Source organism: Manacus vitellinus, unplaced genomic scaffold (genome assembly GCF_001715985.3).
Source record: "Manacus vitellinus isolate BGI_N305 unplaced genomic scaffold, ASM171598v3 scaffold_42_pilon, whole genome shotgun sequence".
Taxonomy (NCBI): Eukaryota; Metazoa; Chordata; class Aves; order Passeriformes; family Pipridae; genus Manacus; species Manacus vitellinus.
The window spans coordinates 2,027,751-2,054,778 of record NW_021940553.1 but is presented as its reverse complement, the minus strand read 5'-3'; the positions used below and the strand labels follow the sequence as shown (position 1 = coordinate 2,054,778).

The 27,028-nt window shown below is 50.7% G+C and overlaps 2 protein-coding genes across 2 annotated transcripts in view; both read right to left on the bottom strand.

The window, feature by feature from the left end:
- Positions 1–4,918, bottom strand: part of EPG5 (ectopic P-granules autophagy protein 5 homolog) — a 56,637-nt gene extending 51,719 nt beyond the window's left edge. The window contains exons 1-4 of the mRNA XM_029962148.1: positions 4,877–4,918; positions 1,911–1,933; positions 1,138–1,216; positions 41–979 (exon numbers count right to left, since the gene is read on the bottom strand). Coding sequence (XP_029818008.1) covers positions 41–979; positions 1,138–1,216; positions 1,911–1,933; positions 4,877–4,918 — 1,083 coding nt within the window. The remainder of the gene's footprint in view (positions 1–40; positions 980–1,137; positions 1,217–1,910; positions 1,934–4,876) is intronic.
- A 1,918-nt stretch (positions 4,919–6,836) lies between these two features.
- Positions 6,837–26,348, bottom strand: PSTPIP2 (proline-serine-threonine phosphatase interacting protein 2). Its single transcript, XM_029962147.1, has 16 exons — positions 26,315–26,348; positions 22,342–22,409; positions 19,500–19,600; positions 17,582–17,659; positions 16,663–16,697; positions 15,007–15,113; positions 14,264–14,326; positions 13,010–13,108; positions 12,772–12,817; positions 12,316–12,395; positions 10,917–11,015; positions 10,302–10,398; positions 9,914–9,995; positions 9,207–9,241; positions 8,841–8,898; positions 6,837–8,350 (listed from the first exon to the last, which is right to left on the bottom strand). Exons 1-15 carry the CDS (start codon positions 26,346–26,348, stop codon positions 8,849–8,851), a joined length of 1,074 nt encoding a protein of 357 aa, XP_029818007.1. The 3' UTR covers positions 6,837–8,350; positions 8,841–8,848.
- Between the last annotated feature and the right edge of the window lie 680 nt (positions 26,349–27,028).

Genomic DNA, 27,028 nt, shown 5'->3' with positions numbered 1-27,028 from the left:
CCAAAGAGTTTGGGCTCAAAAGCAGCTTCAGCAACAGCACCTGCACAGTCTTCTGTTGTTCTTTGAAAGTCCACAGTCTCCCCTTCACATTTTGGCAGTCAGTTGTCATGGCCTGCAGCTCTGCCTCAGCCAGCAGCAGCTGCTTCCTGCAGCGCATGTAGTTCAGGAGCAGCTCGTAGAACTCATGCCTGTCCTGATGGGCCACGCTTTCGAATTCCTCGGCATAGGAGTCGACGTTCTCCAGCCACGAGCAGGGCTCGAAGATCTTCAGCTGCTCCCTGGTGAAGGGCACCAGCTCTGGCTCGCTGGGGAGCTCCGGGTACAGCCTCTCATGGTGCAGCAGGGGCTTCACTGCCATGATGGTGGGTCTCTCATAGGACAGCTCAGCTGACAGGTCTGGATAGACCGACCTCAGTCCCGGCCGCTGGACACGCGCCTTGGACTTCTCAGGGAGCTGGGAAGTGCTGGGAGGAAGCTTCTCTGAAGAGCAAGCAAGAGGACTTTTAGCATCTTGCGTGTTTTCAGCTCCCCTGTCCCGCACAAAGCCCAGCACTGTCTGGGAGCCAGCAGCACCTGGCTGGAAGGTACTGCTCAATACATCGGGATTTCTTGATCCACTGGCAACCGCCTCCACAGGGCTGTGAGGTTTGTCCGACTCGCTTTTCCCACTCTTCTCAGCATCCCCCACACATTCCTCATGGGAAGGAGCAGCTTTGAACTCTTCTGCACCCGTGGGAGGCTCCAGAGTCGCTGTCACAGCCCCTTCACTTGCTGAAGGTAAATGACTCTGGGGGATGTCACACACATCATTCACAGTTTTCCCGTCCTCTACTTCATCTCTGAGCTGAATTTCTGTAAATTCTCCAGGATGTTCCACTTGCACCTTCCTGGCTCGAGAAGGCCCTTCTGCCAGAGGAGGGAGGAAGACATCATCAGGCTCTTGTACCTGAGACTCTTCACTACTTTTTTTCTTTTTTTCCTAGGAAAAAGAAAAATTAACAGTGTCACTGCCAAGTGAATCTCTCCACCTTGCATCCCAAATCCCACCATCACCAAAAGCAGTATTTGTCAACATCACATCTCCAACAGCCCGTGACATATTAAATTTCATAATATTAAAGATAAAAACAAATATACCAAACAGATCTTTGTTCTGTAGTCGCCCTTTGAAGACTGACTGTCAGTGTGTATTTTCTTGGTCAGTTCTTGCACAATGCTTCAACATTTGTAAGTAAATATCTATAAATATCACAGGACAGAATGTTTCGTTAACATAGAAAATAATCAGCATAACAGGACCCTGACCTCTAAGGAAGTCACTGCATTTCACTGTATTACAGGAAAAAAAAGTTTGTGATCCATCTTAAGTTTCACAGAACACTTTAATGAATAGAAAAATATTTTCAAAAAAGCAGTTTCAGAACAAAGTCTGCAATATAACCCCTAACTACATCCTAAAACCATCACAACATCTGAACAATTACTGAAATACCTACTTTCAATAGGTCATACACCCCAGAGACACTGAAAAACTTAGTAGTGCCATCAAAATTGTAAATCAATTTTAAATTAAGACTAGTTTGAGAGCAAATAATTCCCATAAACCTAGTCCAAGGTGTAGGATAGCCTCCTTCCCAAAGCGCAGCACAGAAAATCCAAAAAAATGTTGATAATTCGTAAATCATTTGCCAAGTTGTAAAACAAAAAAAATTTGTAAATTGTGTCTGTACACCTACCAGTTCATTAGGAGTGAAACTGACAAGTTAGGTCACAGTGCTCCAGTTTTGGATGGCCCAGATAATGCGACAAAGAACTAAGGTGAAACTAGTACAAGCTCTTAATATCCCTTCAGGACTGGGGAAAAGATGACAGTTTTAGAAACTTGCTGACAGTGTCACATATATTTTTACCAAACATTTGATACACCTTTGCCCTAAGAGAAAGCACAAACGAAAACAGCTCAAAACAAGGCACTAGCTCAACCTTGATCTCAAGCCTAATTTTACTCCACACAGATGCTCACTGCTCCTTTACAAAACGGAAACACTCTGGTTTTGCTTTCAGACTGTTCTCCAGTGTATTAAAACCCGTAAGCAGTTCTGATCACAAAACAGCTCTGACTCACCCCAAGGCCAGCTAAAGCTGCAAGTGAGAGGTTAAAAATACATCAGTGCAATTTTTAAAGCTGGGACTTGTCATAATAAACATCTCCTGACAATTAACTCGAAGTTTGTAATATCCACAGGATACCGTATCACTGAATCACATTTCTGACAGTGTACCGACCCACATACTCCACAAATACGTGCTGGTGCTTTCCTCTCTACAACCTCAAAGTTCCCTCTTGCAGTCCTTGTGCAAAATAAACTCCCTTTCTCTCTCAGTATCCTGTATTCCTCCAAAACGCTGCTGTTTGATAAGACAACTTAAACTTTACGGAGTGCCTTTCAGCTCTCACTTTCCAAGGCAATAAAAAAATAAGCCATAATCCTTAACAGGGATTTCATCTGAGAAAGGATGAAGATGGGAAAAATCAGGTTCTGAACTAACATGGAATGAAAACCTGCTGTTCTACCAGAATGCTGAGGTTTACCCTTAAGTCACACGTCAAAGTATCACAGACTGAACTTCCTCTCTCTGGCTACGGTAGGAGGGAGTTTAGGTGATGAGCTCAGCACTGCATGACTAAATAAGAAAGCTAAAAAGAAATAATGGCTTATAATCACAGAATGATTTGGTTTGGAAAGGACCTTAAAGCTCAACTCGTTCCACGTCCCTGCCATGGGCAAGGACATCTTCCACTAGACCAGGTTGCTCCAAGCCCCGTCCAAGCTGGCCTTGGACACTTCCAGGGATGACTAGGCTCATTAGCCTTGTCCCATGGCTGACCACTCTCCTCTCCTGCCATCAATGGCACTTCAAGCTCTGAGGACACCTGCAACCTTTCAGGAAACACACCCTGAGTAACTGAGTGCCATCCACAGAAATAAGCAGACACAAAGGCTCCTCTTCACCAGTTCCAGGTGGCTTTGCCACCTCACTTGTGTTTCAATCAGCCTGGTGCTACTGGTGCTGCACAAGCTTAACTTTGGGGCTCCTATTTTCAGAAAGCCCTGGGCTCCATTCCACCACTTGGCAGCTCAGCAGCTGAGCCAGCCTTTCTCCCAGCTCACAAGAATTCCAGCCTTTCAGAGGATTACAGCTGTTTCTGAGGCATGGGAACGGAAAAGTCCTTAATGTGACTGACCCCAAACTGCATCCTCAGGCATGCCTGGGTACGAACAGAGGTGAGCACAGTAATAGCTACAGAAATACCAGGAATGGGTCATGTGCAGCTGTGGAGAATTATGGGTTCTCACATGTGACACGGCCACTGAATTTTTTCATGGTGAATTCCACCTGGAAGGGAGGGCTAAGGACTGGAGTCACCACACACATGTCCTTAATGAACTACCAGTGGCACCCATGACTCACTGCCTTCCTGCAGGGAAGCAATTCTCTGAGGCAGCAGTTTTAGGGTTTGACTGCCTTGCACACACCACGGGGCTGAATCAAAACCAAAACAATGACACACTCACTCTCCTGGGACTGCCTTTCCCTCCAATTTTAACTTGCCTTTGGTTCAAGAATCACAGCCATTTAGATTTAACCCTTTTTTTACACAATACCAGTCAACTAATTCATCATTTTCACAGAACTTTTTTTTTACTTTAATGCCCTTGCTCTATGATGTGCAGTGCACAAGAAGAAAGAGGTTAAGAAGCTAAGGGTAACACTTCCATTTTGTGAGGCGAGATATTTCAGCTCAGATCATTCCCAAGAAACTACTGACACTCTGTGTAAAGAAAATCAACCCTTCAGAAAGCTGTCAGTACTAACACCATGAGCAGAGAACACACTTAAAACAGCATTAAAGCCTAGGAAGAGTGATCCTCAAAAACTGTAGCACCAACAGATGATGAAGCAGCATTGTCATGTGCTGTACATGGCCTCATGTTCTCAGCACTTCAAAGACAGCTCTATACAAATGAGATGTAGTACCACAGAATCACAGAATAGTCTGGGTTGGAAGGGACCTTAAACACCATCTCATTCCACCCCCTGCCATGGGCAGGGTCATCTTCCACTATCCCAGGTTGCTCCAAGTCCTGTCCAACCTGACCTTGGACAGTTCCAGGGATCCAGAGGCAGCCACAGCTCCTCTGGCCTGTCACTACCCACACAGCCAACAATTCCTTCCCAATATCCCATCTAACCCTGCCCTTTGGCAGTTTGAAGCCATTCCCCCTTGTCCTGTCCTTCCATTCCTTGTCCCGAGTCCCTCTCCAGCTCTCCTGGAGCCTTTAGGCACTAGAAGGGGCTCCAAGGCCTTCCTGGAGCCTGCTCCCTTTCCAGGATGAACACCCCCAGCTCTCTCAGCAGGACACTACACTAAAACCCCGTCAAAGCTGCGAAATTCCGTGGCTGCCCATTCCCCCCGCCGCCCCGCAGGACACGGGACACCTGAGGAGGCCGCGGGACAACAGAGTAAACACCCTGTTTACATCCTGCCCCAGCGCAGGGCCTATCACACACCGCCAGCTACTCCAAACCCGCGTTACTAGGAGCACAGAGCAGCAGAAACCCTTTTTATAACACAAACAGCAAACAACAACCAACAACGTCACCCCACACACACACGCACACCCCTCTACCCCCCTCCCTCTCTCCTCCCTCTCCTCCCTCACATCAGGGGCCGAGCGAACACGGATGTAAAACACGGCCTGGCGCGGACACCGGGCGGGCGCGGGACCCACCCCGGCGGCGCAGGGCGTGCGGAACGCGCGGGACACCCCTCGCGCCCCGTCCCCCCCCTCGGCCTCGGCCCTGCCGTTACCTTGGCGCAGCCGGCGCGCGCGCGGAGCCCGCACGCTCGCATGGCCCCGCTGCGCCCGCGCTCCGCCCGCACCGCACCGGGCCCGGGACACGCCCCCGCGGGCACCGGCCAATGGGGAGAGCGGGACGGGGAGGGGGCGGGGCCCGGGGGTGGGCGGGGCGGGCGTGAGGGGAGAGGGGGCACATAGAGTGTGCGTGGGGACGCGCGGTCTGTCAGAGGGATAACGCACTGCTATAGGGATCCACGGACTGCCATAGGGATCCACAGACTGCCATAGGGATCCACAGACTACCACAGAGACCCAAGGAGCGCTGTAGGGACCCACGGATTGCCATAGAGACCCGTGGGCTGCCATAGGGACCTACAGAGCATCCATAGGGAGCCACACAGCGCTGTAGGGACCTACAGACTGCCATAGGGACCCACGGAGTGCTGTACGGACCCACACACCGTCCTTGGGGAAACACAGTCCACAGGGATCCACGGACTGCCATAGGGACCCACAGACTGCCATAGGGACCCACAGACTGCCATAGGGACCCACGGAGCGCTCTAGGGACCCACACACCGCCCAGAGGAAAAGACAGCCCATAGAGGCCCACAGACCACCTGTGGGACCCTCTGAGCACTTTAGGGAACCAGAGACTGTCCATAGGGAACCACCATCCATAGAGACCCACAGACCATCCATGGGACCCTCAGAGCACTCTAGAGACCCACAGAATGTCCCTAGACAGACCATTCATGGGACCAACTCACAGACTGCCCATAGGGGAGAAGGGTCCACTAAAGGAAGCCACAGAACCTCCACAGAGGAGCTGGGGTCTGCTGGAGCCCCCTACATAGGGGTCTGGGGGAAGTCAGGGTCCACAATAGGGACACACAGACTGTCCATTTGGACCCACACACCACTACAGGGTCAAGGTCCCCTGTACAGACCAACAGACCCTCCATAGGGGCTGGGAGGAGGCCAAAGTCTTCTGCACCACTTGGAAAGCCATGAGGCAAGGGAAGGTGATGAAGGGGAGATTATGAAGAAAAAAAGCCGTTTTGGCACCCATGAACACATAGACTTGTTTCCCAGTAGCTCCATGTCTGGACACTCCTCTTCCAAGCTCAGTTTTCTTGGCCTAGGTCTGTGCAAACACTTGGTGTTTTCATAGAATCCTAGTCAATGAGGTTGCAAAAGACCACCAAGATCATCAAGTCCAACCATTCCCCCAGCAGTGCCTAGGCCACCACTAACCCAAGTGGCACATCCACACAGCTTTTAAATCCCTCTGGGGATGGGGACTCCACCACTGCCCTGGACAGCTGTGCCACAGCTTGACAACTCTTTCAGGGAAGAAATTTCCCCTAATATCTAACCTAAACCTCCCCTGGCACAACTTGAGGACATTTCCACTCACCCTATCATCTGTTCTCTGAGAGCAGAGCCTGACACCACCCCCCTGGCTCCTCCCTCCTCTCAGGAAGTTGCAGAGCCAGAAGGTCCCCCCTGAGCCTCATTTTCCCTAGGATGAGACCCCCCAGCTCCCTCAGACGCTCCTGCTGCTCCAGACCCTTCCCCAGCACCCCTGTTTTGGTATCACTTCCGTGCATTTAATGAATGTGCAAGCCACTGGGGACCTCCAAATCCAGAAAAATCTAACAGCAACTATTGTGCTCAGTCAGCAGAAAAGCCCCAATAAAGAAACCGTGCCATGTATTGCAGAGCAGACACTCTTCCAGGGCAAACAGCCCTACGTGGTCAGCTGTGCCTGTCTAATAGCAAGTACTTGTCCTTGTGCCAGTCTTATTTGAGGTGTTTTCTGCCACATCTGTGTTGGTATTGAGCAAGGACTGAAATAAAGGCTGAGCGAGGATGTGCTCTGAAGGTGTCCCACCCCAGCCCCAACAGAAAGCGAACAAGACAACCTTTAAAAAAAAACCCACATACCCAACACGTGAGACTCAAAATTTATTTTTTAAAATATGTATTTAAACAACTAAGACTACAGCAGGCTCCTTCGGAATAATACTTGTGTCCTTGGTCTTTCAGAAATAAAACAGGATAGCGGATTCCTTGGCACGTGCACTTTGCAGGAGGGCAGATGTCAGAGCTCACTGTCATCTTCCCCACAGAAGAAAACACAGTAAAAAGCCCCAAGGACTGACGGGCTGGGACACGCGCTGAAGCCGTGCAGATTCAGCTGGAAAAATGTCATACAAATAGCAAATCCTGCTGCTCCAGGTTTAGACAGGTAAATTGTGTGTTTATCCCCATGTCCTGTGTCCCTGTGTCCAGTGTCGTAAGGCACTGAGGAGTGGTCAAGCAGCACTGCACACAGGGACGTCAGAGAGATCAGCAGCCCCGAAGCACGTGAGCTTCTGAATCAAAGTCATAATCATAAGATACATATATATATATATGGTAACAGAAAGGGCAGGAAGTTTGAGGAGATCTGGTCAGAAAACAAGTTTCATGGCTCCAGCAGTAGCTAAGTTTGTTTCCAGTGGTGCATAGTCAGAACAAGTCCAAAGTTTAGAGACTGTCAAAAGCTAATTAAATCATAGAATCATAGAACTGTAGAATGGTTTGGGTTGGGAAGGACCTTAAAGACCATCTAGTTCCAACCCCTTGCTGTGGGTAGGGACATTTTGCTCTAGACCTGGTTGCTCCAAACCCCATCCAACCTGGTCCCCAGAGCCTTCCAGGGACCAGCTGTACCATGAACCTAAAAACTCACAACCCCCTCATTGGAGAGGCATTTGGGAGATCTGAACAACGTCCTCCTGATCCTCAACAACACAGTGGGATGTGGAACCTCCCAGCAGGTTTGTGGTGGCACAGCCCCTCACTGGGTAGCCATGCTGTGAACTGCTGCACCAGGCAAGATGCAAATCAGCTTCCAGCGTCAGCACTTAAGCCTGGAGCACACCTACAGCTAAGCCAGACACACGGTGTAACTGTTGGTGCTCCCCTAAGTGAGATCCCCGAAAGATGAGAATAAAATTAAACCTAAATTACAAGTTTAATCCCCAGTAATGAAAGACTTTAGAGACAGGCGAAAGAGTAACCTGAGATCTGAGGGGGATGCAGGTGCCCTGAACACAAGCCAGCGTGCCCAAAGCATCATGCAGCACTCCCCTCGGCACATATGAGCTAGTTATCTGGAGAGTGGGAGGCTCCAGCCTCTCCCAATGGCTGCACTTTAGAAGAACTTCAAATCAAACACTTCTTCTGACACAAATCGCCCCTGTGTCCGGTCCTTTTCTTCCTCCGAGTTTGAAGATAGGATATCCATCCAAGGAGTTTGCTGATGAAAGGCACAGATTTTTTAGTGGGCACTTTCTGGATGTACAAATAATTATCAGTCCTCAAATATGTTTTTGAAAAGCAGAAGCACTTCAGACACTTTAGTGTCTGGGAATAACGGGAAACACCACCTGTGCCACGCTGGACAGACCAACAGTGTCTTCTGCTTGGAAAACCTACAGGACAGGATCAACAGTGTCTAAACCACAGCTCCAGCTCAGAGAAGTGATGGCAGGGCAGGAGCATCACTTCCAGTTGGAAGTGATCCCCCTCAAACATCACCCTTTAACCAGTGGCCTTTCTTTCTCCACAGTCCCTCTTCCAGGTAGCTCCAGATTCACAAAATGGTTTCGGTTGGAATGGACCTTAAAGCTCATCTCATTCCACCCCTGCCATGGGCAGGGACACCTTCCACTAGACCAGGTTGCTCCAAGCCTCATCCAACCTGGCCTTGAACACTTCCAGGGATGGGGCAGTCACAGCTTCTCTGGGCAACCTGTGCCAGGGCCTCACCACCCTCACAGGGAAGTTCTTCCTTATAGCTAACCTAAATCTAACCTCATTTAGTTTAAAATTCCCCTTTGTTGTGTTACTATCTGCCCAGGTTAAAAATCCCTCTCCCTCTTTCCCATAAGCCCCCTTTCTTCATCAAAAGTGAGTACTTACTGTGACTGCTAGAAATGTACCAAGCTGTAGCCATCAACTGTGGCGTAATCAGGCTCCCCTGAAACAGAGAGCACAAAAAAAAAATAGGTTTCCTCATGAGAAGTGCTCATTATAAGGCTTCCCACACTGGCCATCCATGTTAAAGGGATGGGGTGCAAGGGTGAATGAGTCTCAAAGAGGTGTCCTATAGAGACAGGCTGGGAGAGCTGGGGATGTTCAGCCTGGAGAAGAGAAGGCTCCAGGGAGACCTGGGAACCCCTTCTAGGGCCTAAAGGGGCTTTAGGAGAGCTGGAGAGGGACCTGGGACAAGGGCCTGGAGTGGTAGTTCCTCTGTGGGGCCAGAAAGCCCATAAAGCAATAACTCACCTGGTGCACTGGTCGGGGTGGGCAGAGGTCCCCTCCTGCACAGAAGGAAACACAGAGGTGAGGATCTGCATGGATACAGGACTCCCTTTGCCCTGGTTCTGCACTCCCCAGCTGCCCTCCCAGAGCTGGTGGGAAGGCAAGATGTTTGGCAACCTGGGCTTTATAGAGACCTGGTGGGCTCACCACCCACAGCCTGCTTGGCAAACACAGGAATTGAAGCTGATATGGTGCAGGAGAGGAAAAAGCAGCCAAAAAGCACTAAGCTGGGGGAAAAAATCACAATCACAGGTGAGCCTCAGGGTATGCCTTTGTACATGCCTTTGCCCAGAATGACACATCAGGAAGCCATAATTGGACAGGGCTCAACTCCCAGTGTGGCAGCCAAAGTGGCACACTCATCCTTAGCATGAGTCTTTGGCCCTCATTGTCACCTTGGCCCCTGGCAGAAACACCCTTCAGCCTGTCCTCCCGGCCCAGCTTCTGTCCCAGGGAAGTGCATTCAGCTCTGCAGTTCCTCCCTCTACCCACACATGCCTTTAACACTCCTCAGATGGACAGATCACAACAAGAACCATGCGAGGAAATATTTTCCTCTAATACTCCCAAGTCAAGCTTCCAATAGACTAAAAGGAATAAAATCTGCCCTTTTTGGGGGGGAGAGCATCACTCGCAATAGCAATTGCAATTGTATATGTTATGTCCCTTACCTTGATATAGGTACAGGCGCTGGACTTCTCGCAGGAGTCACATTTCTCTGTGTATTGTAGTAGTTTTCATAAACAACAGGAGCTAGGAAAAGTTAACAGCAGTAAAGTACAGGCCTTTTATAGACATAAAATACTTCTTATACCAGCAGTCAGATCCTAAGTCTTTCCCCTCTCTGTGAAAATGCCTGATCAGGAAACTAAAACGAGGAGTGCTGTCTTCAAGGACTGTTGAAACTGGCAGAGACTAGTGCTGCATAGCAGTGAACTAAAGGAGGAATGTTGCAAAATCAATGTTTTTTGCACCCCAACTGATGCTGACCTGAGCAGCAGCTCCACGAGGAGTACAGGGCAGTCAGCACTACTTTGTGAGATTGTATTGAGTTCTTACCTGGAGCCAAACTTCCAGTTTTGCGCAAATTTACAAAAAAATCAACATCCTTCTCAATGCTGCACATTTCTAAACTCTTGCGGATTTCCTCATATTTCTGCAAAAGGGAAATAAAATGCATTTCTATTACATCAGGTCAAAAAACAAGAGGGTTTTTTCCAACTGTCTATTAGACATGGGGAGAAATCCCAATATTCACCCACTGCACAAGCTGCAGTGACAGGGGAATCACGGAATCTTAGAGTGGTTCGGGCTCAAAGGGACCTTAAAGCCCATCTCGTCCCACCCCCTGCCATGGGCAGGGACACCTTCCACTAGACCAGGTTGCTCCAAGCCCCATCCAACCTGGCCTTGAACACTTCCAGGGATGGGGCAGCCACAGCTTCTCTGGGAAACCTGTTCCAGTGTTTCAGCACACTCAAAAAATGTGTGAATCCTAGAGGAAAGCTCATCTGCCAGAGTTTTGGCCAAACCTTCTGCCTGCCCACTCATGCTGGTGTCTGGTGGCCAATGAAGGGCCACAGTCCAACTCACACGTAACACAGTTCAGAGCACAGGAAAACAAACTGGGCTCTGCTTTCCACACAGAAGAACGAGGACTTTCAGTTGAGGTACCTCATCATTCTGGACGCAGCCCAGGGAGAGCTGGTTGACGTGGAGCCAGAGGGCGTTACGGACGTAGCTGATCCGATCACACTCCTGAGTCTCAAAGAACTGAAACAACACAGACAAAAACGGCCACATCATCTTTAAAATGAGAGCAAATCTCCTTAATCCTTACTGCTTCTCGTTCCCAAGTGCCATGAAAAGAGAACTGCAAGGAGCAGATGGTGTTGGTGCTCTGCAGGAAACAAGGAAACAGCGCGTCCTCCAGATTGCCCAGAAGAGAAATGATCCCTTTGTGCAACCAGATGAGTGTTAAGATGAGTGTTTGTTAAGCTCAGAAGGTCTGCAGAACCGATGTGAAGGGGATCCCCCACCACCTTTGGGGAGAACAAGCCAGATTCCTAAAGGCAGTACATGTTCCCTAGGTACCCCATGCTCCTGTGGTCCCAGCTCACTTCGCTTCCACAGGTGTCCTAGAATCACAGAATCATTTAGGTTGGAAAAGCCCCCTAAGATCATCAAGTCCAACCATTCCCCCAGCACTGCCAAAGACACCATTAACCCATGGCTCCAAGTGCCACATCTACATGTCCTTTTAACACTTCCAGGCTGCAGATATGGAGAAATAAATACACAGTGAGGATGCATGAAACCAGAGGTGCATTGACTGGTTGGTCTTCTCCCTCTTTCCTGCCCAGCCCTTTTCCAAGCAGGTTCCAACCCAAGCCTTTGAAATCTGGCATACCAGAAATCTGAATCTGGTATACCTTTTGAAATGTCCCCATCATAGAGGCTTCCAGAGACCCCAGACACCAAAAGCACACCATCATTGAGGCACTCACGCACACCACACAACAGAGACAGCAAATTCCAGTTCAAAACAGAAAAGTAAAATCGCAGCCTGATGAGAAATAAATTGGGAAGGAATCAGCACAGCTGGGAATGGGAAAGCTGTTTGCAAACCTGGGATAGAACCTCAATCTCTGCAGTCCCTGTCCATGGAAAGTCTTTTAGAGTTTCAGACAGAGTCTTCCAGGTGTTGCTGAGGCTCTAGGACATACTAGCCTTAAGTCACTGAGTATCCAGAGGCAACCACAGCTGTTCAAAGTGACAGCCATGCCAAACATGCAAGTAGGTAATGGGCAAAACGTCATGACCTTGACTCTGTCAATTTTAAAAGGTGGTGGAAAAATAGAAATAATTAAAAAATAGTGGAAGCCTTGAAGTAGTGGGGCCTTGAATCAAGAAGCCAAGCTTTAGGCACACACAGGGTTAGCTGCAACACATCCTGATGCTTCACTGCCAGGGGAATACACAGAAGGGAAATCTGTGCCGTCCCTGGCCCTGCAGACAGGGGTGGACACCCAGAGGACCACACTGCCATGCAAAGGTGTTTGAGGGCATTTACCTCGCAAGCTTTGATGTGCTCCATCTGCCACTCTTCCCGGACCTTCTCCAGCATGGTCACATTCTGCTGGTAGCTCCTGTCTGCAAGAGAAATCAGTGTCAGCTGAAGGTCGACAGGCAGGGTGGGTTGGAATGAGGTGATTTTTAAGGCCCCTTCCAACCCAAATCATTCACTGATTCCATGATTAACATTAACGTAAATACCCTTCACTAGAAGGTAATATGTGAAGCCTGAAATGGCTAGGACATCAGGGATAAAGTGGAAGGACATGGCCTTGGTGGGGTCATGCAGGCTTCTCCAGGGCAGGTGCCCATCGCTGGTATCTTGGGCATGTGTTTCTGAGGAGCTGTGCCTGATCCAAGAGCTGGAGCTTGCCCACGAGCCCTGCCATGGCTTCACAACTCCCTGCCCCTGGAAACATGTCCCTTGCCCTCCCAACATGGCATTTCCACTCACCGGAGTCCTCCAGAGCTGATTTTGTCTGAGCCAGCTTCACGAACAGCTGCCAAAAATGGGAGAGAGAAGGAAAGTGGAGGAGCCCCTGGGTGCATCCCCGACGGCACTGCAGCCCCACTGGTGAGCACCACCAGCCCTCCCGTCTCACCCCAAAACCCAGAGCTGGGAGAAGAGCCATGGGGCGGGAGAGCTGACAAGAAGAGGCATCCCTTTCTCCCCCTGCCCCACCTCCCTGTACCTTCTCCTGCTGCTTCTGCGTCACCAGGTTTGCGTTGCGGTGCACGGCCTGTTCCGCCTCATCCTTGTCCCGGCACCGCTGCTCGTACAGACGCTTGGCCTGGGAGAGACACCAGCACACAGCTCGGGTGGGAGCTCTGGGGGAGAGAACAGCCTACGAGGGCAGAGGTGGGCACAGGCTGCCAGAGGAGCAGGGGGTGGCACACAAGGTCCCAGGTGCCCTGTGGCTTAGGGGAAGCCTCACAAGACAAGCTGCATTTACGGATGAAAAGCTCATGACAACCAAGTCCATGAGAGTAGCCAGAGGAGGGCGTGGGGAAGGGTCTGGAGCACAAGTCTGGTGATGAGCAGCTGAGGGAGCTGGGGGGGCTCAGCCCGGAGAAAAGGAGCCTCAGACGGGACCTTCTGGCTCTGCAACTCCCTGACAGGAGGGGGGAGCTGGGTGGGGGTCGGGCTCTGCTCTGAGAGAACAAGGGACAGGACAAGAGGCAACAACCTCAAGTTGCATCAGACAAGGTTTAGATTTAATATCCAGAAAAATTTCTTCACAGAAAGTGTTATCAAGCCCTGGCACAGGCTGTCCTGGGCAGTGGTGCAGTCACCATCCATTAAAGTGCTCAAAAAAGGTGTGGACATGGCACTTGGGGACATGGGTTAGTGGTGGGCTTGGCAGTGCTGGTTAATGGTTGGACTCAAGGATCTTAAAGGGCTTTTATAACCTGAACAACTCTATCATTCTAAATCACATTTATCCAGCCCTGAAAGGCTACCACTGGCTGTGCCTCCTCTGTAGTAACCAGTGACAGGACTCCAGGGAGTGGTCTGGAGTTGTGTCAAGGAAGGTTTAGGTTGGATATTAGAAACCGGTTCTTCCCCCAGAGGGTGGTTGGGCACTGAACAGGTTCCCCAGGGCAGTGGGCACAGCACCAAGGCTGACAGAGCTCAAGCAGTGTTTGGATGATCCTCTCAGGCACATGGTGTGACTCTTGGGGATGGTCCTGTGCAGGGCTAAGGGTTGGACTCGATGATCCTTGTGGGTCCCTTCCAACTCAGCATATTCTGTGTTTCTGTGATTCTGTGTCCTTGGTGTGCCCTTCAGTGTTCTGAACACACCCTGCACACCACTCACGCAGACTCAGCATCCAATGTCACAGCAGAGGAGGAAAACCCTCTCATTTAAGCCTGCCCCAGCTCTGTGCTTGTGACTGAGCAGTGTTAACCCACAAGGCAAGAAACAGCCGCAGGTTTGCTTTACCTCCATGGTCTTCTTGTACTGCACATTCCTGTTTTTGTGAATCGCCTCCATGATCAGCTCTATCTGTGAAGAAAACAGGCCCAGAATCAGCACATTGCTGACCATCAAAGCTCCACTGGGTGGCTTGGGAAAGAGTCACAGACCAGACTGAGATGGGCTTAAGGACCTTCATCCACCCAAAGCATCTTCACAAAACTCATCTTTCATGCTTCTGTCTAAGCCTTGACTTGTGTATGCAAAGGAGCTCTACGAACTAAATGTATAGCAATGTATAGTACTGTGTCATCTCCACAGGCTCTGACAAAGCTGGGAAGCCCACTCCCCTCTGCTAGTCCAAACCAGCCCCTGGTTCTAGTGGTTTTCTAGAAAAAGGAATCTCAACAAAAAGTTAAAAGTCTTGGCCATTTTATCAGACCCTATGGAGATCATACAGCACTGTATATAAATGCTTCAAAATATTCCCAGTTGAGGCTGGTGTCCTGGGGCTGAGCCCCTGCTGTGGCCGGCCCCAAAAACCACCCAAAGGAGAGGATGTGGCAGTGAGAAGAAGGAAGCTGGAGGTTGCTGCACAGTTCACCAACATGGTTGCAACATGTAGGAAGAAACTCAGGACTTCCCAGCAGCAGCAGGCACGGGGGGCACAGAGGGGGCTGGGGAACAGCAGGACACAGCTCTGGGATTAGCCCACTGCTGGGGCAGGATCAACATCCTGCAGGAAGGCACATCTTCCCACAGTGCCTGACCTTTTTCCGATGCAGTTTTTGCTTTTCCCTGAAGTCCTCCATCTTTTTCGCTTCCTCCCGAAGGGTTTGCGCCAGCTGGATGTGACCTTGTCCCACATTGTCTATCTCTGCAAAGAAAAAATAACTTAGATAGATAGATAGATAGATATAGATATATATAGATACATATTCCTAAAGAGACTGTGTTTCTCAATTCAACTGACATCAAACTGGCCCCACGTCACACATCCCCTTTCAGAAACATGAAAGAGCAGCAGGTTGTTTGAAGCAGGCTCGGAGCAGTGCTCACCTACGTAAGGACCAGTCCTCCTGGGACCTGCCCCCGAGTCTGAGGAAACTCCAGTTGAGAGAAGTTACTCAAACAAGCACAGTCACATCTCCCCCTCACGCGGGTGAATTCGGGCGCGTTTCAACACATCGCACCCCGGCACAGCTGAGTGAAGGATGCACTACCCCAGGCCAGCAGGCAGCAACTTGGGCCATAGAGAAACTAAGGCTAAAAAAATCTCAGGCTCCTCTTGCTGAAGGTGAGCAGCCACACCACGAAATGCCACCCTGTCCGGGTCACTGAGGCAGCGGAGCCAAATGGCAGCTCGTGATTCAACATTCCAAAGCTGTTCCAAACCCACAGCTTGGAATAGTCAGCAGTGGTGAGGGCAGAGCCATGTCAGGGATGTCCAGCTGACAAAGCTGGCAGGCACAGGGTAGCAGAGTGCTCACCTTTAAGGTGCTGTCTGCCTTTAAGGTGCTGTCTGCCCAGTACCCCGGCGAGCTGTGATACAGGGACTGTGTATGGTGGCCAAAGCATCATCTTTTACATGTTCCAATTAGAACCACTGAACCATTTAGACTGAAAAAGCCCTCTTAAGATAATCAAGTCCAAGCATTCCCTCACTAACCCATGTCAACAAGTGCCACATCCACAGGGCTTTTAAACCCTTCCAGGGATGGGGACTCCACCACTGCCCTGGACAGCCTGTGCCTGGGATAGACAACCCTTACAGTGAAAAATTTCCCTAATATCCAACCTAAACTTCCCCTGGCACAGCTTGAGGCCATTTTCTCTCACCCTGTCATGTGTTCCCTGGCAGCAGAGCCCGATCCCCCTGGCTCCCCACTCCTGTCAGGGGGTTGCAGAGCCAGAAGGTCCCCCCTGAGCCTCCTTTTCTCCAGGATGAGCCCCCCAGCTCCCTCAGACGCTCCTGCTGCTCCAGACCCTTCCCCAGCTCCGTACCCTTCCCTGCACACGCTCCAGCCCCTCAATGTCTCTCTTGTCTGAGGGGCCCAGAACTGCCCCCAGGATTCAAAGTGTGAATTGCTGTGTGTGTGTGTGAAGAGGACAAGCCTATCCAATAAACCCCAAGAGACCTTCCCATGCACAGCTTTGATACACAACACAATCAACCTCTGAGCTGCAGCCAGACCTGAAAGTCCAAGAGATCCTCAAAAGGACACCCTATGGGTCTCCTCTCCCACCTGTGCCCTGGAGCACTTTGTCCCAAACCCCGTGCACTGGGACGAGCCAGGCCAGGAGTACAGCCTATGCCGGACCCCATCACCACAACTTTAGAGGTTTCCCTGCCATTTTCTTCCTAAGAAGTTGCCTTCAGGCTTTGGCACAACCAAGTGTCCTGACAAGCATGAAGAATTACTTACGTTGCTTGAAAACATCCAGGGATCTCTTCAGCGTGCTGAAAAACACAGGAGGAGCGTTAAAAAGAGTGGGAAAGCATGGCCAGGCACAAGTATCAGCAGAGCAATACAGACTCCCAAAACAGTCTCTCACTTGACACCAGTCAAAGCAACTCAGGGTAGGTTTATTTACCCTCTTTATACCTCTGGCTTTTTCTCTCTCAGGTATAGCACAGCTCGCTCGCTTTGAGATCTCCTTTACATCTTTCTGAACACTGGATGCTATCAAAATTCTAAGTTTCATGATGAGTGTATCAGGCAACCTTCCTGTAGCATAAGTTTGGGCACACGAACACCTTCTACATGGTGCATTGGCCTGTGGTTGGAAACTTGGAGAACTTTTCTCCCTGTTAATTTCAGAAACATTTTATGTGACACAAAACTGTAAAAACAATGATCAGAGAATGTCAGACTGGGTATGTATAAAGTATAGAAACAAAGCAAGGAGCAGAAGGTGCCGAGGGTCACTGGGGAAATGGAGACCCAGTCATGGAGCCACAGTGGTCACAACACTGTGAAGATTTGCGTGGTTTGACTCAACCTGTACTTCCCCCTGGCTACAAAACCAGTCAAGAGTGAACTCCTGGGTCTCATGATCCTCGGCTTTCTGCTGAACCACCAGTCCACACCTCACCTGAGCATCCACAATGCTTTGGTTAGTCTATGGCTGGTGGGAACTTGGTGGAGTCTGGCTCAAAGCAAAGCAGAACCCAGCTGGGGCACTGTTTATTCATGAGAATGGTTTCAGCTCATCTTCTGGACGTCCCAATCACATTTCAAAACACTGTTTTGTCTCTCTCTCACAGTCTCCTTCCTTCTCTTCCTCCTTCTTTGATCCATGGACACCCATAAAAGCAGAACACACACAGCATTGTGAACTCACTTCAGCTCCGTCTGCCCACAGGGCTTCTTCTTCGACAAGTTGATGAGCTCTTTGCCATATTTTTCTTCTATAATTGCCCTGTTGAGAAAAGAGAGGAATGAGAGAAAGTTCCTAATTCAGAAACTAAGACTTGTTAGCAGTGGAGGTTAAGACCTGCTCTGAACTCCTGACCTGTGCCAACCAGGTTTTCCAGTGGAAACACTTGGCTTTGCTGTGTCTGTGGTCCTGATATGCTGCTCTGCCCATCTCCCCTGGGCTGATGGGTTCAAGGATCACCTCCACAGGTGATGGAGGACTAAGCTGCCTGTGCCTGGCTGGAAGATGCAGCCAGGTGACTCACCTAGGTAGGTTTTTTCCCCTCAGCTTCCTATGGAACAGGGCTTTTGAGATCCCTCGGTCTGTCCGCACTAAGTACTTTTGACTCTGACATGGCTGATTTATACCAAATGTGACAGGAAGGGAGCAGGCACCTCAAAGACAGCTTGGCCACCAAGCATGCACCCCAAAGCTCAGCTCAGGTATTTCAGTTCTTCAGGGCTTTTTTGAATGAGGCAATAAGTACTCTCTGGACCTGCCTCTGATCCTTACGGAGAACGCCTGAAGAAGAGGCCAAATCTTGTGAGGTAACAGAAATAACACCTTTGAGAGATCCTTTTGTCCTCCCCTCTTGAAAGAAAGAGAGTCTACGTGTTGCAGTACAAGAACAACCAGCTTTCTGCAGCTGCTTTGAAGTCAGCACAGACAACCAGGGCTGGACTTGCTTGGTCAAATGTAGGTATCTCAACCTAGGCAACCCTAACTGTCTGCAGTCAGTGTAAAGAAACAAGTCCTGCTAAAGACTGCATTAGAAGGTCTACTGGATAAAATAAATAGCTTCCTAAAATGCCTGTATCTCCTAACACAGATGCAAACACCTGTGTTGTCGACTTTTCGAGTCTGGCAGTGAAGGTTCACCCAGCTTAACTCTTTAGAAACTCCCAAAGCTTGTAGGGAAACGGGGAAAAGATAAATATCATAAATTGATTTTTTTTCCCCTCTGTCAAACAACATTCACATGAACTTCATTTGGGACAAAGCATCCAACAGGCACGTCCTCCATGGCTGGAACTGTGTTAACAGCCCTGCTGTACACAGAGAACTGAGCCACGCTCAGAGAGAGGTGCCAGTAGCAAGTCCAGGTCCAGCCTCTAATCTCTTTCTGGAAAGACACACTGGTGGCAACCTACACCTACTTCAAGAACAAAGAGGACACAGGGTGCGGAGGAGGCTTTTGGCACTCTCTTGTTGTCACAAATGAGGGGGACACGATTCTCAGGGTCCAGTTCCTCAGCTGGAAAGCCCAAATTTTCCTGGAACATGAGATTACAGCCTAAAGAGATGTAGGTGCACTAGACACTTTTAAGTGCAGGTTCCTCTCCTCTTCACCCCCATTATGTTTGCCCCAGGCTGCTCTGCACCAAGTCATCCAGTCACAGGTTGTTTTTTTCCAGTTCTCATTACCAAAATTACATTAATTCAAGGTTGTTCTACAATGCTCTTCATATTTAGCCATTGCTAACCAGGTGAACCATAAAGCCAGACCCTCTCAGTTGTTTTTGAAGCCACAGAACCTCTGCTTAGGTCGTATTCTCTGATTGATAAAAGCAAAACCTAATGCTACTTCTTTTTAGCATTAAATCTACGAGCTGTTCTTAATGTACAAAGACAAATTCAGGACAAGGCCCTGCCTCTCCTAGGCCAAAGCTCTCACCTGATCTTCAGCAAGGTGAACAGCAAGGTGAGCTTCATGGCAGAGCATTTTAACATAGTGGACAGTTAAACACAACAGAAATCAAACTGGGAGCACCAGGAGTAGGAGTAGTGCCACCGCCTCACTTCCCAGGCTCAACCCAACCCGTGATCAGAGGCAGCTCCCTACCTTTCCTTCAGAAAGTCTTCAAACTCCTTGCAGTTCTTCCTGCCATCGTTCAGGTGTTGGATGATGCTGTCGTAGCCAACAGTGCTTGTCAGATCCGTGCTCTGAAAACACAGGAGTCACATCCTCATCAGTGCAGTCCGTGGACACTGCCACCTCCAGAGGCATTGCACAGGCAACAGCTCAGGGAGAGCAAGTGTGCAAGTGCCTCCTTATGAAATAAGATCTTTCTTTTTAAGGGGTGGGAGAGACTCCTAGAGGAGAACAATGTATGGGACAAGATTTTCAGAAAAAAGAAGATCTCAATCCAGCAATGACATATGTTCCCATCCATGTTCTCAAGTGCCACATCCACACGTCTTTTAAACCCCTCCATGGGAGGTTTCTAAAAGAGCTGTTTCCAGGCAGGAGGAGCTCCTGATTGAAGGAGCTGGGCAGGGTTGTATCCTGTGAAACCAGCCTTAACAGCACCTTCTGGACAAGTTTGGTACTGAGAGAATCAAAAGGACCAGCATGACTGGGGGTGTTCACCGGGAGAAGAGAAGGCTCCAGGGAGACCTTAGACCCCCTTCCAGTGCCTAAAAGGGCTCCAAGAGAGCTGGAGAGGGACTTTGGACAAGGGATTAGAGGGACAGGACAAGGGGGACAAGGCTTCCCACTGCCAAAGGGCAGGGTTAGAGGGGTTATTGGGAAGGAATTGTTGGCTGTGAGGGCAGTGAGGCCCTGGCACAGGTTGCCCAGAGAAGCTGTGGCTGCCCCATCCCTGGAAGTGTCCAAGGCCAGGTTGGACGGGACCTGGATCAACCTGGTCTAGTGAAAGGTGACCCTGCCCATGGCAGAGAGGTGGAACTGGATGAGCTTTAAGGACCCTTCCAACCCAAACCATCCTGGGATTCTGTGACTGCCCGTGGGATGTCCCAAAGGCAGGGCTGGCTGCTGCAATGGAAGAGGAAGTGCAACACAGAGAGCACAGAGCCATGGGCACAGAAGATTTAAAAGCATAACAGACTAAGCCCAAGACAGGTATGGAGGGTGGGGATTGCACCCAGCCCTGCCAAAACAAAGTGGGGCAGAGGGACAAGGATCTCTACTCCTGCCCTCCCACAGCTGTCCTGGTCCTTCCTGCTGGGCAGAGCTCTGAGCCCATGTGCTATTTACAGGACAGCCCATGGAAACTACAAACAGATGATTTCAAGGTGACAAAGCAGCAGCTGATGTTTCCCAAGCCCACAGGATGTGCTCCCCCCTTCCTGATCTGCTGCCTGGATTTGCACCACCCTCCCAACAGACTTGATGAGGAGCAGGATTTTGAGTGCTCCTTGTAATGTTTTGGGGTTTGTTTGCACTTGCAGGCAAAAGAGGGGCTGAAATGCTCTAGTGGGGATGTGAAAACATGAGATGGCTGAGTCACAGCTGAAAGACAAGTTGCTGAGCTTGACGATTCCATCTTCTGCCCCACTCTACATGGAAAACCCCTGCAGACATACACCCTACGAAATATTGACATTGGAGAAACACAGAATTATAGAATTGTGTAAGTTGCAAAAGCCCTTGAAGACCATCGAGTCCAACCATTTTCCCAGTACTGCCAAGGTCACACTAACCCATGTCAACAAGTGCCACATCCACAGGGCTTTTAAATCCCTCCAAGGATGTGGACTCCACCATTGCCCTGGGCAGCTGTGCCAGGGATGGACAACCCTTATAGTGAAGAAATTTCCCCTAATATCCAACCTAAACAATGTCCTCTGGCCCAGCTTGAGGCCGTTTCTTCTCATCCTGTCATGTGTTCCCTGGGAGCAGAGCCCGATCCCCCTCTGACTCCCTCCCTCCTGTCAGGGAGTTGCAGAGCCAGAAGGTCCCCCCTGAGCCTCCTTTTCTCCAGGATGAGCCCCCCCAGCTCCCTCAGCCCCTCCTGCTGCTCCAGACCCTTCCCCAGCTCCGTTCCCATCCCTGCACACGCTCCAGGCCCTCAGTGTCTCTCTTGTCTGAGGGCCCAGAACTGCCCCAGCACTGGAGGTGCCTCAGCAGTGCCAGCACAGGGAGGGCACTGCCCTGGCCCTGCTGCCACACCACAGCTGGGTTAGGTCCAGCCGCTGCCACCAACACCCACAGGGCCTTTCCCAGTTTTCTAGCCCCTCTGCCCCAGCCTGGAGCTGCAGGGATCTGTTGGGACACAATGGCAGGACCTGGCACTTGGTCTTGTAGAAACTCACACCGTTGGCCTCAGCCCACTGATCCAGATCCCTCTGCAGAGACTTCCTGCCCTCCATCACTCTGTCCCAACCTTCCCAAATGGAAGGGTTTGGGGCACTACACTGTTCACGGACCATGTCTAGGAAGACCTGTATTTATGCTGAGCTCTCAGTCTGTGTCCCTTGCCTTACGTGCTTAGACAAACACACCAGAGGCTGGATGACTATTTTAGCAGACGGAAACACAGTGCAACCATAGCTGGCTGTGCTGTCCTTGCTCAGAGTCTGCGTAGCCGCAAAATCGCTCAGGGTCCTGCAGAGGTTGCTGAGACAAAAAGAAATGCTTGTGCTGGTGTCTGCAGGGAGCAGGGTGAGGAGGTGCTGCACAAGCCTGCAGGTCCTCCCCACCCCAAAACCAGGTAGGTGCAACAGGAGAGACAAAAACTCATCACGAGGAGGAAAAGGACTCGCTGCAAATTCACCCACCTGAGACCATCACGCTGCAAAAAGCAGGATTACTTTTTAATTAATAATTTTCCCTTTGAAGTTTCCTTCCCCTACACCAATGCACCTCTCCTGCTCATCCCAAAGACTCCAAAAACACTGGACTATCCCGCCTTCATGAAATTATCTCTCCCCACAAACCCCACCTTGTTCCTTTGAAAGGACGACCTGAGGGTTTCATAACGCTGCTGATTAGTTCCACTAAAGCCAGTCCCTGTTTAGAGAAGGACAACAAGGGGAAAGGGGAAGTGAAACAGCCCAGCCAGCATCACACCATGAGTCAGCAGCCAGGGAATAAATCCAGGAGCCTGGGGTTGCAGTCCCCCCAGCCATGGGCTGCTTTAGCAGCATCACTAAATACACTGCAGAGAGAGCAGAGCATTGTCTCAGTAAAAGCAAGATGACCAAAATTTCAGTCTCCAAGCTGCAAGCTGTCAGCCCGCAGATCAGAACTGAGGTGGTTTTTAGCGTTATTGTCATTTCTTGGTTTTGCTACACAGTTTTACAGGACAAAAATTGCTCTGATGAGACCCAAAGCTTTGCTCTTGGGTTAACTGAAATACGTGGAAGAGCGGGCTTGTGGAGAACTAGACGTGTACTAAGAAAGTGGAAAAAACTGCGAGAAAAAACCTCCTATAGTGAAAGAAGAAGAGCAGGTTGCAAAAACAAGTGAAAACAAAACCTCGTCCTTGCTCAACGTGTGGCAATCACTACAGGCCAGGCACGGGCAAACAAACACGAGCTTTTGGGTATTTTTGGTTTTGCACAGCTCTCTCACAGACAGGGGGGAAGCACAGGTTGTGGGAGGGAGCAACACAGGAGTGGGGACATTCAGGGCAATGCATGTTCAGCTTCAGGCATGTCTGGACTTCGGTCCCTGGGTGAGCAGGAGCTGCAGCAGGGTGCAGAGAGCAAAACTCGTTATTTAAGGAAGTTTACCATCCTGTGCTGACACCCAAGAGCATGAGCAAGCGCGAGTGCAGAGAGCAAAGTGGCCCCATGCCTTCCCAAATCATGGGCATCATGCCGTCAGCTCCCGCAGGGACCAGGCTCCAGTGCAGGAACACACACAGCATCCATCAAAGAAACCAGAACTGGTGTGGTTTAAAGCTCAGTCAGTCCCCAGGTGAGGCTGGAAGCACAGCCCTGCTACCCTGACAGAGAAGAGCGTGGGCTGCAGCTTATCATAGAGTCATAGAATCCCAGAATGGTTTGGGTTTCAATGGACCTTAAAACCACCCATCTAGTTCCAACTCCCTCCCATGGGCAGGGACACCTTCCACTATCCCAGGTTGCTCCAAGCCTCATCCAACCTGGCCTTGAACACTCCCAGGGATGGGGTAGCCACAGCTTCTCTGGGCAGCCTGTGCCAGGGCCTCCCCACCCTCACAGTAAAGAACTAACAAAAGTTCACTGTCCCAACAAAGAAATTCAGTGGTCACCACTCACAACCAGTCACATTCCAAAGCTGGAAGATCCAATGCCCAAACTGACCCAGTTTTTGAGGATTTGGTTATTTTTAGGCTTTGTCCCATCAGTTGAGGCATCCCTCCTCTGGAGCTCTGCCAAAGTCTTGCTTTCCCATTGAGCTGTCCTAACCACTACAGAATTGCCCCTCACCAGAGCAAAGTGCATTTTTAGCAGTATTTAGGGTTTCTGCAGGTAGAGTGTGATAGTGAGTTTAATTTGGGGGGAAAAAAAAAAGACATTTTGTTGGACCACCAGATAAGAAGCTGAGCCAGCACCACCATTAAGGAACAGGGTATGTGTGGCAGCATCTGCCACCTGCCCAGGATCATGCAGAGATGGTCCTCTTGATCTCACCTTGTTTGACAGGTCAAGAACCTACTCAAGATGAATGTTGTGCCTCACCATGCTCTTTGTAGCACTAGGACAAGGGATGATGATTTTAAACTCAAAGAGGGGAGATTCAGATTTGATAGAAGGAAGAAATTGTTGAAATTTTTTATGAGGAGGGTGGTGAGGCCCTGGCACAGGCTGCCTAGAGAAGCTGTGGCTGCCCCATCCCTGGAAGTGTTCAAGGTCAGGTTGGACGGGGATTGGAGCAACCTGGGCTAGTGGAAGGTGGAAGGGGATTGGACTAGATGGCCTTTAAAGGTCCCTTCCAAATGAAACCATTCTATGATTCTAAGAAATCACTTGTTGCAGCAGAGACTTCTGCTTCCATTTTTGCCTCAAGCGAGGTAATATAAGAGGAATATTGCAAGAGGAAGTGTGTGTGGACTCACAGCACCCAGCAGCAAATGGAAGCTGGACATGCAGACCTCCACACCTCATCTAAATGTGGTTTCTTATTTCCCATCTCTTGCTCCCCCCTCCCTCCCCAGCCCTCACAGCTGATGCACAGTCACCAGTACGTGGTGTGGCGATTGCTTGGGGTGGTACCTGCGTTTTCCATGGGCCAAACCACCACAGCAGGGCCTCGATCTCTCCACTGAGTCACATTCACCACCCTCCTGTCCAACATGAACCCCAGCTCCTGCTCCAGGCACGTTTCCTTAGCCAGGGGGTGGGGGTGGGGGGAGCGGTTGAAGGACACAGGCTTCAGAAGGGAAGAAACCAAGCAAAATCTCTGGCAGCACCAAGGGTTTTGGGCTCAGCAAGAGTTGGGGACTATTCAGTAAACAGCCATGTTTGCAACAGAAGGGGTGAGGCAGGAGTGAGCACCCCATGGCATGCCCCATCTCCTCCTTAACTTGGGGGCTTGGCGCTGCTACGGCCCTGGTATTTTCTCCCACTGAACCCCCTCCTCCAGGATCCTCCTTCAAAAAGCTCCACAACACAGCTGGAGAGGGACAAACCAGGCAGAAATGGCCGAAGTCAGCCCTGCGGCCAGGAGATCTTCTTCAGCCCAATGTGCCACTGAGGCACCACAAACCATGCCTGCTCAGTGTTCCTGCCATCACAGTTATTCCCCTCAGCCTGGTGGATGCTGCCACCACCCTTGCATCCCTTCCCTCCGCATGTTTGCAAAGCAAAGAGAGCACACCTTGGAAAACCTCTTGGCAACAAACAGCTGGGAAGCAGCTGCCAGTTGCAAAGTCGGCTTTATTCTCCATGCCAGGTTTGATACCTGTGTGGGATTTGCATATTTGACAGCTCTATGCCAATTAACACACTAATGACAGTGGTGCTCTGCACTTATTGCACAAAACACAGGAGCTCCAAACGTGGTGTCTGCTCCTCCTGGGGCCTGTGCTCCTCTCCCCCATCCTGCAAGATGGGAGCTGCTTCCAGACAACATCTGAGAAACCCCGAGCACCATTCACAGATGGGGATTTTCAGCCCCAAAAGACACAATTTTGTAATTTACTTCCTGGTTGCCGATACCTGGAACAAAGGTCTACCACAACAAGAGGAACTGAGCGGCCACAGAGCTGACGCTTCACAGCAGATATGTGGCTTTTCTGCACTTCTCCTTTCAGAAAAGCACAATTCACACTCAGAAGAATAAATTGTGGTTTTCCCCAAAGTGCGGCTTTTCCTCTGCGGCTCAGCAGCTGACAGCAGCACACCGAGCACCAGCACATCCAGTCTGGGATTAGCTCCACATCAAAGGACCATTTTTGGCTATAGTGTCTCCAAGTAGTTCACTGATGGCCAGTTAATGTTATCAGACCCTCAGACTGGCACTGATTTCCTCCAGCATGGCAGTGGCTGCTTGCTGGGATTATTTTGGCTGCCCGGAGCAGGTTGCAAAGCCACGACTCCCAGGACATGTGTGGGTGGGCAGTGCCTGCTGGGGATCACAGAATCACGGAATGGTTTGGGTTGGAAGGGACCTTAAAGACCATCTCGTTCCAACAACCCCTGTCATGGGCAGGGACACCTTCCACTAACCCAAGTTGCTCCAAGCCCCGTCCAACCTGGTCTTGAACACTTCCAGGGATGGGGCAGCCACAGCTTCTCTGGGTAACCTGTGCCACTGTTTTATCGCTTCAGGATGCCCAGAGCTTTCAGCAAAGTCACCCCGCGACCACGATCGCGTTGGAGCCCACTCTAACCAAAGATCGGTGACCCTCCACCTCCAGCTGTGCCCCCCGGCTGTGCCCCCCGGCTCCGGCTGGCCCTGACCCCGGTGTCCCGGTCCCGCCTCACCCAGAAGGTGGTCCCTGAACCGCGCCTCCCGCATCCTGCCGCTGCCACCGCCGCGCTCCGCCGCTCCCGGCGCGCCCGCCCGGCCCGGCCCGCCCCGGCGAGTCCCCACCCACCCACGGGAACACCCTCCGTGGGTCGGGCGGCGGGACGTTCTGGGTTATAGCGGGCGGGGGAAGGGAGGCTCGGCGTCAGCGCTCCATGGGAGAAGCCCACCCGTGATGGCCGGACCAGGGACCCGCGCGGCTGCCCCGTAAACACGGGGCGCAGCAGGAGCACCGCACGACCCGCAGTGCCCTGCCTGCCTGGGTTGGGGTTGGCGGAGTGTTCTGGGATGGTTTCATGGAACCACAGAATTATTTAGGTTGGGAAAGCTCTCCAAAGACCATCGAGTCCAACCATTCCCCCAGCACTGACAAGCCCACCACTAACCCTTGTCCCCAAGTGGCACATCCACACAGCTTTTAAATCCCTCCAGGGATGGGAACTCCACCACTGCCTTATGCAGCCTCTGCCGGGGATAGACAACCCTCTTGGTCAAGAAATTTTCTCTAATATCCAACTTAAACAATGTCCTCTAGCACAGCTTGAGGCCGTTTCCTCTCATCCTGTCCCTTGTTCCTTGGCAGCAGAGCCCGACACCCCTGGCTCCCCCCTCCCGTCAGGGAGTTGCAGAGCCAGAAGGTCCCCCTTGAGCCTCCTTTTCTCCAGGATGAG